Source organism: Pholcus phalangioides, unplaced genomic scaffold (assembly GCF_987345545.1).
Source record: "Pholcus phalangioides strain wild (caught in Gottingen) unplaced genomic scaffold, Ppha-v1.0 ptg000006l_1, whole genome shotgun sequence".
Taxonomy (NCBI): Eukaryota; Metazoa; Arthropoda; class Arachnida; order Araneae; family Pholcidae; genus Pholcus; species Pholcus phalangioides.
In genome coordinates, this window is record NW_028301599.1 from 1,280,912 (window position 1) to 1,297,778 (window position 16,867).

At 36.1% G+C, this 16,867-nt stretch overlaps 1 protein-coding gene across 1 annotated transcript in view; it reads left to right on the forward strand.

Annotated features, from left to right (window-relative positions):
- Positions 1–1,162: 1,162 nt before the first annotated feature.
- LOC149085649 (uncharacterized) overlaps positions 1,163–16,867 on the forward strand; it is a 39,681-nt gene continuing 23,976 nt past the window's right edge. Inside the window, exons 1-5 of the mRNA XM_089232454.1 lie at positions 1,163–1,417; positions 3,984–4,268; positions 6,855–6,952; positions 12,200–12,231; positions 15,586–15,633. Of these exons, the coding sequence (XP_089088580.1) occupies positions 4,022–4,268; positions 6,855–6,952; positions 12,200–12,231; positions 15,586–15,633 (425 nt within the window). The 5' untranslated portion in view covers positions 1,163–1,417; positions 3,984–4,021. The remainder of the gene's footprint in view (positions 1,418–3,983; positions 4,269–6,854; positions 6,953–12,199; positions 12,232–15,585; positions 15,634–16,867) is intronic.

The window sequence follows — 16,867 nt, forward strand, 5'->3', positions numbered from 1 at the left end:
TCATTCAATCATAACACTTCACTCATAGTTAGAAAAACTGGTGGCAGATGGCAGCACTACACATAACAAGCGTTACAGAGAAACAAAAAAAAACTTCGTCAGGTTTCACTACACGTACATTCCCGCATGTACCGATTCGTTGGGAGTTCCGCGGGGAAGGGGGGTGTATGTGTGCTGTAGCAGTAGTAGGTAGGGCCTCCAAAAAATGGCTCGGGGATCCATGATGTTCTTAAGTCAGCCACCTCGATGAGCAATTTGCCTGTTGTGGCGTTGTATTTGTATTTATTTGTATGTCAAGCATGCCGTAAGGACCCTATTCTTTTTATGATGGATACAGGCAGTGCTAGCGACTAGAAAAAGTTTGAAGACCTCTGCTCTAGGAGGTAATGGGGGTATGAGGGGTATGGGTTGATGTATTTTAGAATATCGACATCCATATTTGTTATACTCAAAAAATATTTGTTATGGGCATCTTTTTCTCAGCCACCTGGTTGGGCATTTTGCCTGTTTGTGGCCTTGTATTGGTATTTGTATAAAAAACAGGGCCATAGCATACTTTCTCGGGGCAGACATTTTCTGGGGGGGGGGGGCATAAAAAGGAAAAAATGATGCAAAATAAGCGTACTTTTTTTGTGGTAGCCCCCGTTTTGGCTCGGCGCTCCGAGGCTGTGTCTCGGTTGTCCTAGCCTAGTTACGGCCCTATAATTTCTTTCGATGATGAGGAGTGCGGAAACAAAACTGAGGGTACTTGTTTGAATTTATTCGACTGTCGTTTTGTCGCGACATTACGTCTTCGGTCGTAAAGTGGTTATGTTCGTAAACTGAAGGTTGGTTGTATTTTACCATCCATCAACAGACACTTCTCGTGAATGGATGAAATTTCCGGTCTCATGGGCGAAATTTGGGTGTCCGTTATCTAGAGGTTCCACTGTATCTGGCAATGTCACAGTTACAGGCAAAGTGGCTTCGAGATCTTTATACAGCTTTGGTTACAGGTATTCTAAACACAATTAGCATATTTGCTGAACTTTAGCATCAGTTTTGGTGAATATTGGCAATATACCGTATTTGTTGTTCAAAATTCTCGAGGAAATATAGTCAGCCTCATAAAATATAAAGCCCTGTATAATTTATGAAGTCTAATTTTTTCCCCCTTTAATTTAGTTTTTTCGATACGGCAACAGCGATAATTACATACTTGGTTCACGTTTGTTTACGAATTTGTTCTCCCATTTACTTTATTTATCTGTTTGCAATAAATGTTTCAGTTTCGCTTGGTCTTTGTTCGATTATCGCGAATTATTGTTATCGCTATTATTATATGAATCATGATGATAAGTAAATTAGGAAACTGCAGCGAGTGATTTCATTTTTGATTCCGTGAGATAAGCGATAAGCGACGAAATTGTTAGGACAGGTAAGTGTTGGTACATTGAATGAAAAATTGTTTTCCCTTTTAATTGATTTAATCAGTTGATCCTTTAACACCGATGATAATAATTATTAATTAATATAAAAGGCAATCAACTATGGGTCCATGGCCATAATATCCTTGCCATTTTATGATTTTTTATGCATTACCGTATTTTTTCCTGCGTGTAATCCGCGGCGGCGCATAATCCGCACGTAAAATTTGAAGAAAGTAAAAAAAAAATAATCCGTGATGGCGCATAATCCGCAGGATTTAAAGAAATAAATAAAAACTTGTGTTTCAATAATCAATCCATTAGTACGCTAATTAATCAAATTTATTAATGAAACAATAACATTTATACACAAAAAAAAATTTACAATTCAATCTAAAATCTTCAAATGCAGGCTCATTTGAATTGGAATTAAACAAGTGCCACAGCGTGTCCGGAAAATTTGCCTTCATGCTATTCACCGCTATGAAAATTCACTGACAATGATTCGACATGAGTGAATGAATGAGCGAAACCCGCCTGTCACTAGCTCGCTCACTCAGACAACAACGAGGTAGCTCATTCCATCTCTCACTTTCTAAGTCACTCACATACTCACTAGGTAACTGAATTTGTCATTCACTCACAAGATTACTCATTCTACCATCAACTCACCAAGTTGCTCACTCTGTTATACATTCAATCACCTGGTTGCTCATTCTGCCTCTCACTCACTAACTTAGTCCTCCGCTCTGCCACGCACTCAGTCACTAGTTCACGCACCTACTCACAGTGTCACTTATCATGATCATTCACCAAGTCATTTACTCTAGGTTGCTCACTCTGTCACTCACTAACTCTAACCATTCTGTCACTGACTCACTAACCACTGTATCATTTTTGGTCATTCTTCGTGCTCTTACTGGCTTGTGTCTAACTGTCTGTGAATTTTCCCAGCTGTAAATTTTCTGTCGATGAATTGTTGGTCGTTAAATTTTTGTAATGGTGAGTTGTTGTAGATGAATTTTCTGGAGGAGACTTGTTGGTGGTGAATTCTTCCTTAAAACCACACAATAGTTCATCTAATTCGAAAGTGTCAGTGTAACCAACAAGAGAATTTTCAGACTCGGAATCACTGGAGTCTCAAGTTCACATTTCGTGAATGAATTCTTTATATAGTTATTACAGGCATCATTATATATAACCCACTGGCATACCTCAGCATAGGAAGCTTGGCGTAAATTTCCGACTTTTGTACATATAGGAATGAATTCCTTTAGTGAATCTACTTTTCCCAATAGGCTCTAACTTTGCTTTTGTGAACAACCTCTTCATTCCTGAATCTAAAGGCTGTAACTTCTCAGTCAAACCATTAGGTATGACTGAAAGACCAGCACCACAATTTTTACAGGCGTCTTTTTACGTTTTCTTGCATATGAGTTTTCATTAAATCCATAACTAGGAGAGCATGTGACTTGAAAATGCTTTCTTTTCTTTTATGCCATAAACTATTTGGCCACAAAATCATGGTTCCTCATTCATCCTATTGGTGGTTGATAACATAATTTTCTGCAGAGGTAGATAATCTACATTTTTTTAGGTAGAGAAAACTACTGTGTACTTTTTTGAGTAACGTTGGCCCATTTAAACATGAATGTGGTAAGCCTCAGAGGTGTATTTATGGGATGACATAAACAGATGATAGCCCTGGGGTGCGGCAAATTTGAGGAATGAGTGAAGAAAAATCATAAATTTTTGCCTATGCCTAGAGCAAGACTGGACTGTCACCATGGCGTACTATGGATGTTGGAGGTAGAATTTTTACGGATTCATTTTTTTCTTCCCCACAAACGATCTCTGAAAATTCTTTAAAATTTGAACAGACATTCCAATTGTTTATGGTTTTTAAAAAACAAAACGCATATTTGCGATACTGTAGGAATAAAGCAAATTTACCGCACATAGACGCTGTCTTTGAATGCTGGTAAATAGCTGCCAAAGTACCTTAATTTTTGGTGTGCAACCCCCAGGGGGGGGGGGGAAACCTCAAAAATTTAAAATTTTGGTATGCAGCCCTTAATTTATGGCTATACTGAACCAGATGCCCCATAAGTAGATATATCTCCATCTTATTATTCAGCAACCCATAGTTATATCAATACAATATGGTGCAATAAATTGCTTCATTTGTACTTCCAAGTTGTAAAAATACTTTTCAAGATTGCATTGTCATGATAGACGGTAGAACGAGGGAAAAAAGAAAAATTTGGAGAGGTCTTTTTTTTTGGAACTAGGAAAGAATGCATCTTTTCAAAAATTCTGGATATTTGACGTGCCATAGCATGTCAGTGGCATCTCTGGGTCACTATGCGTTGAAAAAGTCCAAAGATGTGGCGTTATTTTAGACATTTTTCTTCACACAAATTTTTTTGGGTCCTCGATTTTTTTTGTGATTTGTCCAACCCCTGGCCTAGAAATCAACATAAATACTGTCTGCTATAAACCAACATTAGATTTATCTTGACAGTTTCATAGGATGTTGACAAAATCATGTTTGATTTTAATTTGGGAATTATTTAGGTGATTTTGGAAGATTGCTGTAAAACTTACAAATCGATATGAGTGAAGACAAAAGAAATGCAAGGGCTGCCGATGATTCTGGTGCATCTCTCGCCGGAACAGACAAAAGACAGTTGGCCAGAACTCAAGGCAGGTATTCAAACGATGATGTAGAAAAAAAATTCAGTTCCGAGAGAACGGGCAGTTTTTCAAGGAGATCTAATCAAGAGGATCGACAGTTCTATCAGAGACGAAAGAAAATGGACTCGATTCCACCGAGAAGAAGACAGCCCAATTATTTTGCAGGTAGTGTATCTGGTCATTGAATGTTTGATGAGTACTTCTTTATGCGTGTTGAATCATTATCTATAAAGTGCTGTATTCTTGGCGTACACAAGCTCTGGCCAGGCATGGGGTTCTATCCAGCCTGGCGAAGTTTTTCCTGGGAAAAAGTGTCAATGCACACAAGCACAAAATATGATTAATACCAAGGCTGACCATATTTCTGTTGTGAAAGTACAGGATATCACAAAAAAGTTCTCAAGGGGAGTGAAGTTGCCCATTGCAGCCAAAACAATTTTCAAAGGCATGTAAAGTTTCCATTTAAACCCGAAAAAGAAAAAAAAAATTCAAAGGCTAACAAAGTTGTCAATTACAGGCAAAAAAATTGTCAGGTAATTAAAGTTGTCATTTATAGCCAAAGAAGTTAAAAATAAAATGCCATTATAATTATCAATTAACAGCCAAAACAATTGTCACAGGTGAGCAAAATTTCTGGTTTTGGAGCCAAAATATTGTTGAAGACAAAATTGCCATTTACAGCTGAAAAATTTGTCAAAACCAAGTTAAATTACTACCTACTGCAAAATTGCCAATGGTGGAAAATGATGTGTACTGCAAGTCAAAATTTAACTTATCACGAAATATGCGTTTGGTAGACGTGAAATGAATGTAATTCTATTTATTTGACTACAATTTATCATGATTGAGTCATAATTATCATAATATAATTTGTAAGTCAGGAAAATAATCTTGATTTTTGATTTCAACGATTCAACTAAGCCTTGTTGAAAATAAGGGGAAAAAACAGGACATTTTTTAAATTAAAAAAATTCAAGAACGTGCAGGAACGTGTTGTGTGTATTTTTATGCATGGCCCTAACATATTTTTGTTGTCAGAGTTGTTTGTTTTGTGTTCTTGCTGGTGCTGTCATCCAAGTTTTATATTTTGCAGTGAAGGTGGTAAAGCTGCAAAGATACCATGGTACCCACAGGGCAATACAGAAGATTGTTTTTTTTTATGAACAGCATTTTGAGATCACATTATTCCTTGTAACACATTTTCTTGCATATAAACTGCTTATTATTCATTAATAAAACATTGGAATTTCTTAATAGTAGAGATTATATACAGCCTCTTCTTATCTACAGTTTTTTTTCCAAAGAGGTTTAAAAAAAAACGTGGCAACAAAAAAAAAAAAAACAGGGCAACAACCGCTTCCATTTCTTTTCCAGGTTTCATTATTGATGAATGAAGTTCTTATACATGCAGATTATATGCCATTTTGGGCTATACAATCATATTTTTCAGCCAAGTAATGAAATTGGCATCGGGATTATAGGCAGAAATTCTTCATTCAAAAACTTTACAACATGCCCTCAATAAAGTGTAATTAGTCAAGAGAAATTTCTTCCGAGCACAGTGTGTTCTTCTCCCTCATATTGATTGCACATGTTGCGATTTGTTGGTGAATGAATTTTTTTCTTCACCAGCTCTTTTCGACAGAATTTTTCTTCTAGTTTTTGTCCTCCAAAGTTTGGATAAATTTACGTTTGTGCCCTCCTTCCCCCCCCCCCCCTCCGCCTTCCGCCGACGTGAAACGAGGTGAGCGCGAGTACAGTGTATGGAGCATTTATCGGAAAACCTTTGTTTTCTCCTTCACTCACCGGTTAAGCGGTGAGCTCAGCAGAATCAACCGAGTTTTGGCGATTCCCAACTATAGTCCCTGCATGGGGTGACCTGGATATTCAAGCATAAGTCTTTAAACATGTTGATGAAAGCCGAACTTGGGAAAAATCAGCTGTGAATATCATATGCGGATTCATCTGAATAAACTTTCCTTTCCTGAAATGTCATAACTAGGGCTAGGATTTCTATAATATTGAAAACTGACAGAATATGCTCCATAAAAAGATCCGCTTATTCTCTAAAAGAACTTGAGATATGCCATAAAAACCTAAAAATATTCCTGTATAAAGAGACTGGCCATATTTATTTGTGAAAATTATGCAAAATCGCCACTCATTGTCCAAAATGATGCCAAAGGCACACAGATGAAATTGCCAATTGTTGCTAATATTGCTAAAAAATTGCCAATTATTTGCCAGGGGGAGAGTAAAACTCTCAATTATTGCTAATATCTCCAAAAAATTGCCAATGGGGGAAATGAAGCTAGTGAAAAGTGAGCTTGAGGGGGAAAAAACCCTTTTCATTTTTCTGTTGAATGCAAAATAATACTCGAAAATCTTAAAATATACCTTAAATTCTGAAAATCATGGTAAATGCCTCAAAATGTCTGGAAAAGCATGAAAAAATGCTCTATCGCGTAATTTGCGAAATAATAAAAAAATATTCAGTCGTAGAAATCCCAGTCCTAGTCATAATAATGATAAATGTGTAATATGGGATCATATTTTTATGGAATTTTTAAGTGCGATAGGAAAACATGGAATTTCTGCATGGCAGTTTGGGGGAAGGGGAAAAAACATTAAAGGGTGTTATATAGTTTATATAGTTTTTTATAAGTTATCAGCTGAAATTGATAACCGTGTGCTAATTTATTTCTCATGCCTTCAAATTCTTATATTCCCCACCCTCAAATATTCTCATAGAAAAGGACAACATGGAGCAACGTCCAAGAAAACCAAGGATGCCAATGAACGAAAACCGAGTCAGATATGTTGCCAGTGAGAATTATAAATTTGAAAAAGTAAGAATTTTTTTAGTTTTTGCTTACCAATTTTCATACTGCTGGTAAAAAAGCTGACAAGGAAACAAAATCAACAATCCACATATGATGTTTGTCACTAAATTTAATCATGTTTGCTCTGATAATGCTTGAACTTTCTTATCAGTGACAAATGTGCCGTAGTGTTTGCTCAGTTGTATTCAACAACTTTAAGGTGCATGTATGCACTCTCATTCGCCTTTTGCCCAGAAGCGTACACAGGGAGGAGCAAAGGAGGTTTATGGCCCTCACAGGTTATGGCCTTCATATAAAATATCTAACTAAATACTCTGTATAAAATAACTATAAAATTTCGAAAATACCTTTGTCTTCTATCCTCAGAAGTTTGATATTTGTCTAGTGCAGGGCTGGACAAATTGCAGAAAAATCTAGGGGCCAAAAATGTTTTTTTACCCAAAGAAAAAGGTACAAAACAATGCTCTTCTTTTGACTTTTTTGGAGCACAGTGACCCTCTTTCATGTTTTCAGATATGCTGCTATAAACTCCAAACATTTTGGTAAACAAGCCTGTAATTTAGTAACCACACAAAAAAAATTTTAGGCACCAATACAAATTTTTTAGTTGCCATGGCAACTTGACACCTGGGATTTGTCCTGCCCTGGTCTAGTGTGCCTTGCTTTTGCTCATTATGAAATTATTCTGTGACAGCCATACACATGGACATGAAATCCCTGGAAACCATTCAAGACGCATATCGTACAAATGTAGATGCATCATTAAATCAATGCAATATTCAACAGTCACAACTGATCATTGTCCCAGCAGCTAGGTTGTTGAATAAAAAAGGTCCAGTATCTCCTTCCTCAATGTTTTAAAAATTCTGTGAACTTCCTCCCTCTTTCTCTAATTATCTTAAGATTGTTTACCTACTGTTATATTATCGTACTTTGCATTGAATATATTTATCAACTGAAAATTGATAAATACATGATTTGCCCCAAATGGTTGTTGATTACATTAATTTACCACCAAAGTATGTTAAAACTCTCTGCTGCACCAAAGTCTAATTCTATCTTCCATTAGTTATTTCCAAGGCTCGGATATTGTTAAATATGAAATATGCCCTAAAACTGAAAGAAAAAGCCCTAAAAAACTGCTATTAATCTAGAAAAACAAATTTCGTTAAAGACTAATTATATTTAAAAAGAATCCAAGAGAGAAAAAATTATAGTTTAGCAAATCATGTGTAAATTTATTCTCAACATTGGATTTCATCAAAAATTGCCAATGAAATTTTTAAAATAAATAATTCAGGATTTATGAATGGGTTAGGAAATCTAAAAAGACTTAACACAAATTTCTGCAATTGAAATGTTTTACATTGAGATAAACTTCTTGACATTAACAAATGTTATTGAGGACGTTTAACCAACCCATTTTTGACCGCTCCTCCAATTCATATGATCAAATTAATTGAATGTATGAAATGAATGAATGTATAATTTTTTTATGTATAGCTGGTTACTTGAATAACGTATTTTAAAAGTTTCCAAAAAATTAGATATTCATTTAGCATGCTTTTCTTTGTGATTAATGCAAATTTCCAATTAACTAACTTTTTAAATATTATAAATTAAATAACTTCATTTTATTAAAATAATTGGTAATTATTTTTTGGGTGTTGCCAACCTGTTAATTACATTATGTTGTTTCTATTTATTTTTTCCCCCGATGTAATATCCCCTCTTTTTTTGTTTAAATCTACATCATTCTCCCCTCCACCATTTGATATTGGCCCATTTTATAACACTATACCTATTTTTTTATTTTTTGTTTTTGCATGTGGCTTTTACCCTCGCCCCCTATAACTTTGTCTCTCTCGCATCAATAATTCATTTATTTTAACTACTACTAACCCACACATGCACCTTGTCCGTATGTATGGCAAAAATCTTGTATATAAATTGATATACATGGTTTTTACCATTTTTACCTTGGTATTTACTGGTTGTTTAATACAAAAAAAAAAGTTGCACAGATGTAATGCCAGTCAAAAATTTATTTAAAAAAAAATCTCGTAGTTAATTTTTCTGAGGGTGGTAAGTCCACTATTCCCCCCCCCCCATCATTTTCAGGGGAACTGCGCCAAAACTGTTCTATTGCTACATGGTGCGTCAAGGCGTCGAATCCCTGTGCATTTGAGCCTATTCTTGTTTGTGGTTCGCGGAGGTACCGCTAATGCACTGTAGTGCGTCAAATACCCGGGATTTAGGAAAAAGAAATATGAAAATTTTGTTCAATGGACGCGTTCTTTCCGAGACAAGGAAAAAGATATGTGGGGGGGGAGACTTTTTTCCAAAATTTTTTCACTTTCCACCATCTCCACAATCGCGTTATCTCGCGACCTTGGAAAGTAGTTTTACTACTTTGAAGTATTCCCCCCAAAAACGGTTCCATGCCGTTATTGGTATAACCCGTGGTCTATCAAAGTCCCTGAATGAATATTCCGAATTTTCCGATTTCGGAGAGCGTTTTTTCTCCTGCTTGTTATATACTGAAAACAACGGTAATTTTGCCGCTGGCAACCTGCGTTCAAAGACAACGTATCTACGCCGTAAATTCGCTTATTTCCCCACAAGATTGCGCACGCGCCTTTGCGAAGAATCGAAAAGGGAATTGTAGTACTCGTTTAAATTACCGAAATTTTTCGGAGATCGTTGGGAAAAAACGGCATCTGCAAAAACTCCAGCTATAGTATCAATAGTTTTGTCGTCTAGCCACTATGCGGTCGTGTGGTTATCATCGGCGGTTGCCGATCGCGACAATTTCACATCGCGAAAATCCGGATTTGGCGAACTGGGCCGGCTCGAGGAAAAAATCTTTACCTGTGCAGAACATATTTTTGGTGCTACTGACCATGGTTTTTTTGGTCTACAAAGCGTTTTTTTTACCCTTTTAACTCCATTTGGCACCCCTCCTAGAGCGGCGCCTAATATGGCCGCATGGTCCGCCCCTGTGTTGGTGGGGGCATGCTCTTAACAATAGTCAAAGGAAGGAATTTGTACTCGGAGCATGCTCATTTTACATAACTTCTGTGAGATACCTAATATATATAAATGTCCTACCTTTCCAAAACATGTTGGAGAGAATGATATGTTTGCACCCTCTATTGTTTTTCAGACTCTCTCTCGTGCATTGCTGGGATGGTACATTACTCCCTGACGTATTGCTGGGATGTTGCTTAACATTGTATCACCAACAGAACTATTAATTATGTGTGATGAATGGGTTGCACTACAATGCAAAGAATTACAAGAAGTGAAATCATTTCAAAGAATAGATAGATATTGGGCAGACATGTTCAAACTTCGTAACCTTGAAAGCAGCTCAATGTTCAAAATTTTGCCAGTTTTGGTGAAGGCTCTTTTATCTTTCAAATATGGTAATGCAGACAGTGAAAGAGAAGTTCAGTGTTAACAAAAGTATGTTTGAACAGTGAAAAATCTGTCCATCCAATGCTTTTGGAAAAACCTTTTGGCATTTCACAGAAAAATTACTCCTTATATTGCAGATATAGTTAGTTTTTAGTTCTGTTCCATTTTCAAAATTTCTGCTCCAAAAATGAAAGTTTGCTGCTTCAAAATGGATGAGGGGCGCTTGCTTCCCTGTATTTTGTACAGTTTTGATATAGTGAATTGGTGTACATCTGAATGTTCTTCAGATTGTACATCTCTGAAGAACATCACTAACCTTATAAATAGCATCAATAAGCTCAACACATTTTTTCTGTGAGGATCAAATTGTGGAAACCAGAATGCTGAAGATCTATCTTATGTATGCCATTTGATACAGATGCTTCCGATTTATACAGGCCTTATTAAGATCTTCTGATTGGAAGCCAAGTTCTTCCAATTTATTGTATTCCTATGGAAAAATCCTGAAATTGTGCTTTGCAAAAAATGAAAAAGCAATAAAAATAAACTGTATAAGAAATCCCTCCAGTCCTTTTCTCAAGAAAAATACAGGCTTTAAATGGGGGATTTTGAATTTGGGAAGTTACAAATTGTCACCAAATGTGATGCCAAAAGTGAGCAAAGTTGCCAATTATCGCTAAACCCCTCTCCCCTTAAGAAATTCCTTTCGTGGGAATTGAAGCTCTACTGTAAATCAGTAAACAATAAGATCAAAGTGAATTCTATGGAAAAACATTTAACATGACAAATGTGTGAGATAAAAAAATTTTCATATTTATAGCCATAATTATAACTTGATTCATGACGTTGGACGGGAAATGAATTGGGAATTAGTAGAAATGTGCCAGCAAAAACAGGCACAATTCTGACAACATAATTACATTATGTAGCCACGCATACACACACTCAAAAAGTTCTGGTATGCACCAATTCATGGGATAGTAAAATAATCCTTTGCCTGATATAATCATAAATGGGGAAACAACGCAAAAGGCAAATACACAGAAAGTAGGAAATTCTTGATACATTTCGACATGCTGTGGGTGTGTCTTCATAAGATAAAATATGATGCTGACCAATGATGCCACTTTGGTTGGTTACCAAATCTTAACTCTCGGTTGCTCAGTGGAAGCAAAGTACATCTGTCCGAATCAAATGTTGTGGTCAGAGTGAAGCTGGTCAGTACCAATCAGAACATTGCATTAGACTAGCACGCAGGCACTCTACCCAGCTTTATTCCAACCATTGACGTTTGACTTTGGTAGACATATTTTCTTTCAGCTGAGCAACTGAAAATTAAGATTTAGTAATGCAACATCAAGTGGAATCCTTGGTCAGCTTAATATTTTATCCTCTGAGGTCACCCATAGTGTGTTTAAATGCATTAAGAATTTTGCATTTCCCGTGTATTTGTCTTTGGTGCATTCCCAAACTAAGAAACAACAATTCATTAGAAATGCAGCACAGGAATGTGTGTGCAAAGTGCCTGTAGCCTACAGTTAAGTAGTAGTAGTAGTAGAAATGTGCTGCTCAGGGTTATCTCTCTCTCTCTCTCTCTCTCTCTCTCTCTCTCTCTCTCTCTCGTGGCCATAATAACTTGTCATCAAGTAATATTCTGATAAGGATGAGTGTGTTCGAAACCTGTGAATATATTTTGGTACGGTAGGTGATTGGTTTAATTGCTTGTGGTGCTATGTTTGTAAAACTTGTTACTCTTATCATTCATTCATCTTGTTATTTTTCCACACATGAAAATTTTTCATTGGTTGTATTTCTTTTTTCCTTTTTTTTCAGCTGGAACCCAAATATGATCCGATAGAAATAAAGTGAGTTTCTTCCAGTCATACATTGCTTTTCGATAACTATCTTTTGAATTAAGAAGTTAAAAGAATGTATGTATTACATAAATATTATATTATGAAAGATTTATACCAGTGTTTCCTCAAGTTGGAAATATCACCTCCTGGGGGGGGGGGGGGAATGGAAATTACTGAAAGGGCTACGATAACAGTTAGAGATAAAATATAGAATCCTATGGGATTGCTCAGGGAAGAGGAGGGGCAATGAGAAAAAATTTCTGAGCAGAGGGGACTCCTGTCTGATTATAGACACTCATAGGACTAAAGTATGTTGGATAATTGAGGTGAAAATGAAAATGTACAATTTTAGATAGCATACAAATGCACAGGTGGGAAAATCAAAATTTTCTTCATGAAAAATGTGACCAAGAAGCTGTTACTTTCTTCAAGATTTCATTATTGATGGATGGTGGCGAGCGATATGGAAAATTTTGCATATGGGGATTATATCATAGCTGCCAAGTCTCCCGAATTTTTCGGGAATCTCCCGAATTTTAGCTTCATTGCTCGACCTCCCGAAAAGTTCTTAAATCTCCCGAATTTTTACGAAAATCACAAAAATCCCTAATTGTCCCTACACATTCCCTACTTCATTAAAAAAAAATCCCCGCTTATGAAAACAATCCCTAAGAAATTTCTTGTGGGGCATGAAGCCCTTTTTTTTTCGAAATGACGTCACACGTCGTAAATGGGGAAATTCCCTTTTTAAGGAAGTTTTACAAACCCTCTGATGGTAACAAGAAAGTTGTTTGTCATCCTGCAGGGAAATTTCTTAGCAGCTAATAGTCCTGGATAATAATTGAAGATTCTAGTGACGCGTATATGGTCAAAATTTCTTTTGTTGAAGTTACGTACGTGCAATATAACAAAGCATGAATACTGATAAGCAAAAACATATTTAATCAATTTTAAAGATACTTATTCCGATGAATTTCCTTTCATCAAACGTTCCAGAAGAGGGCGACTTTTCCTTTTTGTACAAGTTGTGTTACGGACATAAACATCGGTCATGGGAAGACTGACATAATCACTCATGTGAAATGAAAAAAAAAAACCATCAAGCAAGTGTCACAAAAAGTCAGTGTTCTTCAAAAATTGACGGTGTTTTCCTTCATCTTCCGATGATTTTGGGGTCATTCGCGCAGAATGTTTGTTCACAGCGTTTCTGATTGAACACAATATTTATTTTTACATCACTGAAGTTTTGGCCTCCAATTTCACTTGTTTTTTGCGTAGGAATTTTATTTCCAAGGGTTTAACTTCCATGTGAGTAAAATCCCTATTTTAATTTGACTAGTTTTTAAGTAGGGATTTTATTCCCTACGCTTTAACTTTTATGCTTGGAAAATCCCTATTTTATTTGGAAAAATCCCTATTGTATTTATTAGGGAGTGGTTTTAGCATAAAATACGGGTTCGCGCGAAAATCTCCCGAATTTTCATTTTCAAAAGTTGGCAGCTATGTTATATGATGCTACAGACTATATGATTTTATTAAGAGAACAATGAAATTTTTTTCTGCAGATTATACTCAAGAAAATATGATATACCATAAATAGTCTACCAATTTTGCATACCAGCGCAGGGGGGGGGGGGATATAGATATATCAATATGTTTGGCTGTTCCGCCTTTAGAGGCATATGACAATATATACAGGATATAGATAACTGAGCATGCTAGATAATCAGGTGTCAGATAATTGAAAGTCTTCTGTATTATTAAAACATACAATTTAGTCCCTTATATTTCAAGCAAATATGGCTGGACCTATTTCTGATACAAATAAATATCTCCATGTGGCGGTTTCAGTGCTAAAATAAGGCTTGAAGCTAATGAAGGATTAAACATAGCGAAAGTTCTTCTGTTTTATTGATAAAATTCAAGAAATTTTATTCGAAAAATTATTCTAACTTTTTCTTTTAGTTATTGACACCTTGTGTTGACTGTATCATCGCACAAATAGCTTTGGAAATGCATGTGTAAAATGTTATTTCTATTTTGTATAATGCAGATTCTACTCTTTTTCCAAAACAAAATTTTACTCAATGTGCTGTCATATTTTTCTTTTGGAAACAAAATGGGTACTAATCGAAAAAAATATTTTCCTGTAGTTGGGGGGCTTGATTGCCCCAAAGCAAAATGTTGTATGTTGTTCTGCAGCGAACCTACAGCTGACTGCAAGTTTTCTGTGCTGAATTCTCCATGATAATGTGTCTAACACAAAAGAGTTCTTTTTTAAAATTTCTTCCCAAGATTGTTCTGTGATGCACATCTCAGTTTTCGGCACATTCTGCTTTAGGGCTCGATTGGATGTAAGAAGCTTTTTTCCTCAAAATCTGGGCTGAAATTTTAGGAGTGACTACCATTTACATTCCACTTGTTTCCTTACCTTCTTATCCTGTTCAGACTAGTCATAAAATAATTTTGCTGATATACAAGCCCCTAACAGTTGCAAAAATCAAGTAATGCAAATGAAATTCAAAATATAAGTATTTCAGATTAGCACTCGAGAATGAAAAGGGAAACAGAAACTTGTCTCTCATGGTTACTTGGTTACTGTTACAACAGCAAAATTTTGAAAAATTCAAATGATAATACTCGTTTTTATGCACTACAGAGTGATTGCCACTGTTAAACACAGTAAATGGCAGTAGGATGGTATCTGTAGCATAACAAACACTGGCGCTATAACCAAAGGAACATGTGGAAACAACCAATGTAGCCAACCATTATTGTCACAGGAAGACCCCCCACTGAGGGATTTGCACATCAACCCCTCGGTGAAATCTTTCTTTGCATGCATCCTGCACAGGTGTTTATGGGTGCTACAGGTACCATTCCTATGCCATTCATGGTTTTTCACTGTGCTGATGATCACTTACATGCATAAAAGTGGTTGCCATTTGAATTCTTTTGAAATTTTGTTGCTGTGACCACAGCTGCGAGAGCTGGGGTTTTTTTTTCTATACATTCTCAAATGCTAGTTTGAAACACCTGTCTTGAATTTCATTTGCATGAGTTGATTTTTGTGGCTTATTTTATGACCATCCATATGCTCAACAACCATAATTTATACAGTTATGAAAGGAATTAAATTTTTTGTGTGAGTATTATCCCCCTGAAGGGAGCATGGAAAATTGATATTCATTAAGTTACTTTTGTTGTTTTTGCTTCCACTGCAAATAATGAGCAAATACAGAACTTTTCTTTTAATAGTTACTAAATTCAGTTACTCTATTTTTTTGGATCATCTGTCATATTTGTTGGCATGCATTTTATTTGAATGGTGTAATATATATATATATTTTTTCACCACTTCAGGAAATCTGGATTGCAGGTTTTGAGCGATACCGAAAATGGAGAGTCAAGGTGTGCAAAGTTATTTTCTTCCATTTTAAATTTGTTTTCTCGCATGAGCAGCCCTTCCATATTAATGAATTATATACAGGGTGAACTGCGAATAATCTGCTGAATGAAAATGAGTGATGGACGAGCCCAAGTAGAACATAAAACACCACAGCAACCTTGCCCTATCTAGAACTGTTTTCGAATTATGGTTGATAATAGATTATGAAAGAATAATGTGTCGGGTCTGAAATACCCAAATTTGTGCAGTTTCTAGAAGACCTACATGCAAACTAAGCACGCATTTGGAAAGAGCAGAAAATATCCTATAAGCTGTGCACTGTGCCGCCGCCAACCTTTGCCTGAGACGTAGTTGAGTGGGGGACCTGACAAAGGTTTTTTGAAGAAATCGTTTGTTAAACTACTGTGGAACTCCAAATAAGCACTGATTAGGGCAAGGGGCGCCGCGAGGTGGAAAGTTGGAAAACTGCTGCTATAAGGTTTCACTATTTCCATCAGGATGTCTGGATTTAATGGTAACCTTAGACTCTTTCGAAAGTTGTTGCAAAGGACAATTTTTAGAAAATTTGACCAAATTTGGCCATAATTTGATTTTGAACCTTGCCAACTTTTAGCGCTTGTAGCTTGTGAATAAATTCATATATTTTGATGGAAGTGGTGTCATCTTAAAGAATTTTTTCTGCTCTTTTCAAATATGTGCTTAGTTTCGTATATGTCTTTCAGAAATGCACAATTTTTTGTTTTTCAGACTTTACACATTTTTCTTACGTAATCCTTTACCCACCATTTTTTAAAAATGGCTCGAAATAGAACAGGGTTTGTGTTGGGTTTTATGTTCCAATTAGGCTTGTCTATCACCCACTTTCGTTTGACAAAGCAGTCCTTGTTCGCCCTATATGTATTGCAGTTTCTGGCCATTGAGTTGGAGAAAAACCATGTATCTAGCCCACAGACTGAAAACGTTGTACACCCCCTGTTATATTGGGGGGGGGGGGGTCTCATTATTCGTGAACCTATCTAGTTTTTTTGTGATTGAAATCATGACTTGCATTTAGCAATTTGAATAATATTTACATTAAAAACTCTTGTTGGTTCTTTAACCGTTTGAGCAGTTTTTGAAATGTCCTTGATCCACATTATGACTGCCACATTGGAAATCACTATACCTTCTGAAAATTTCTCTTTTCAAGAAGATTTTTTTTTTCCCTGATTGTGTGTGAGCTGATGAAAAGTGCTC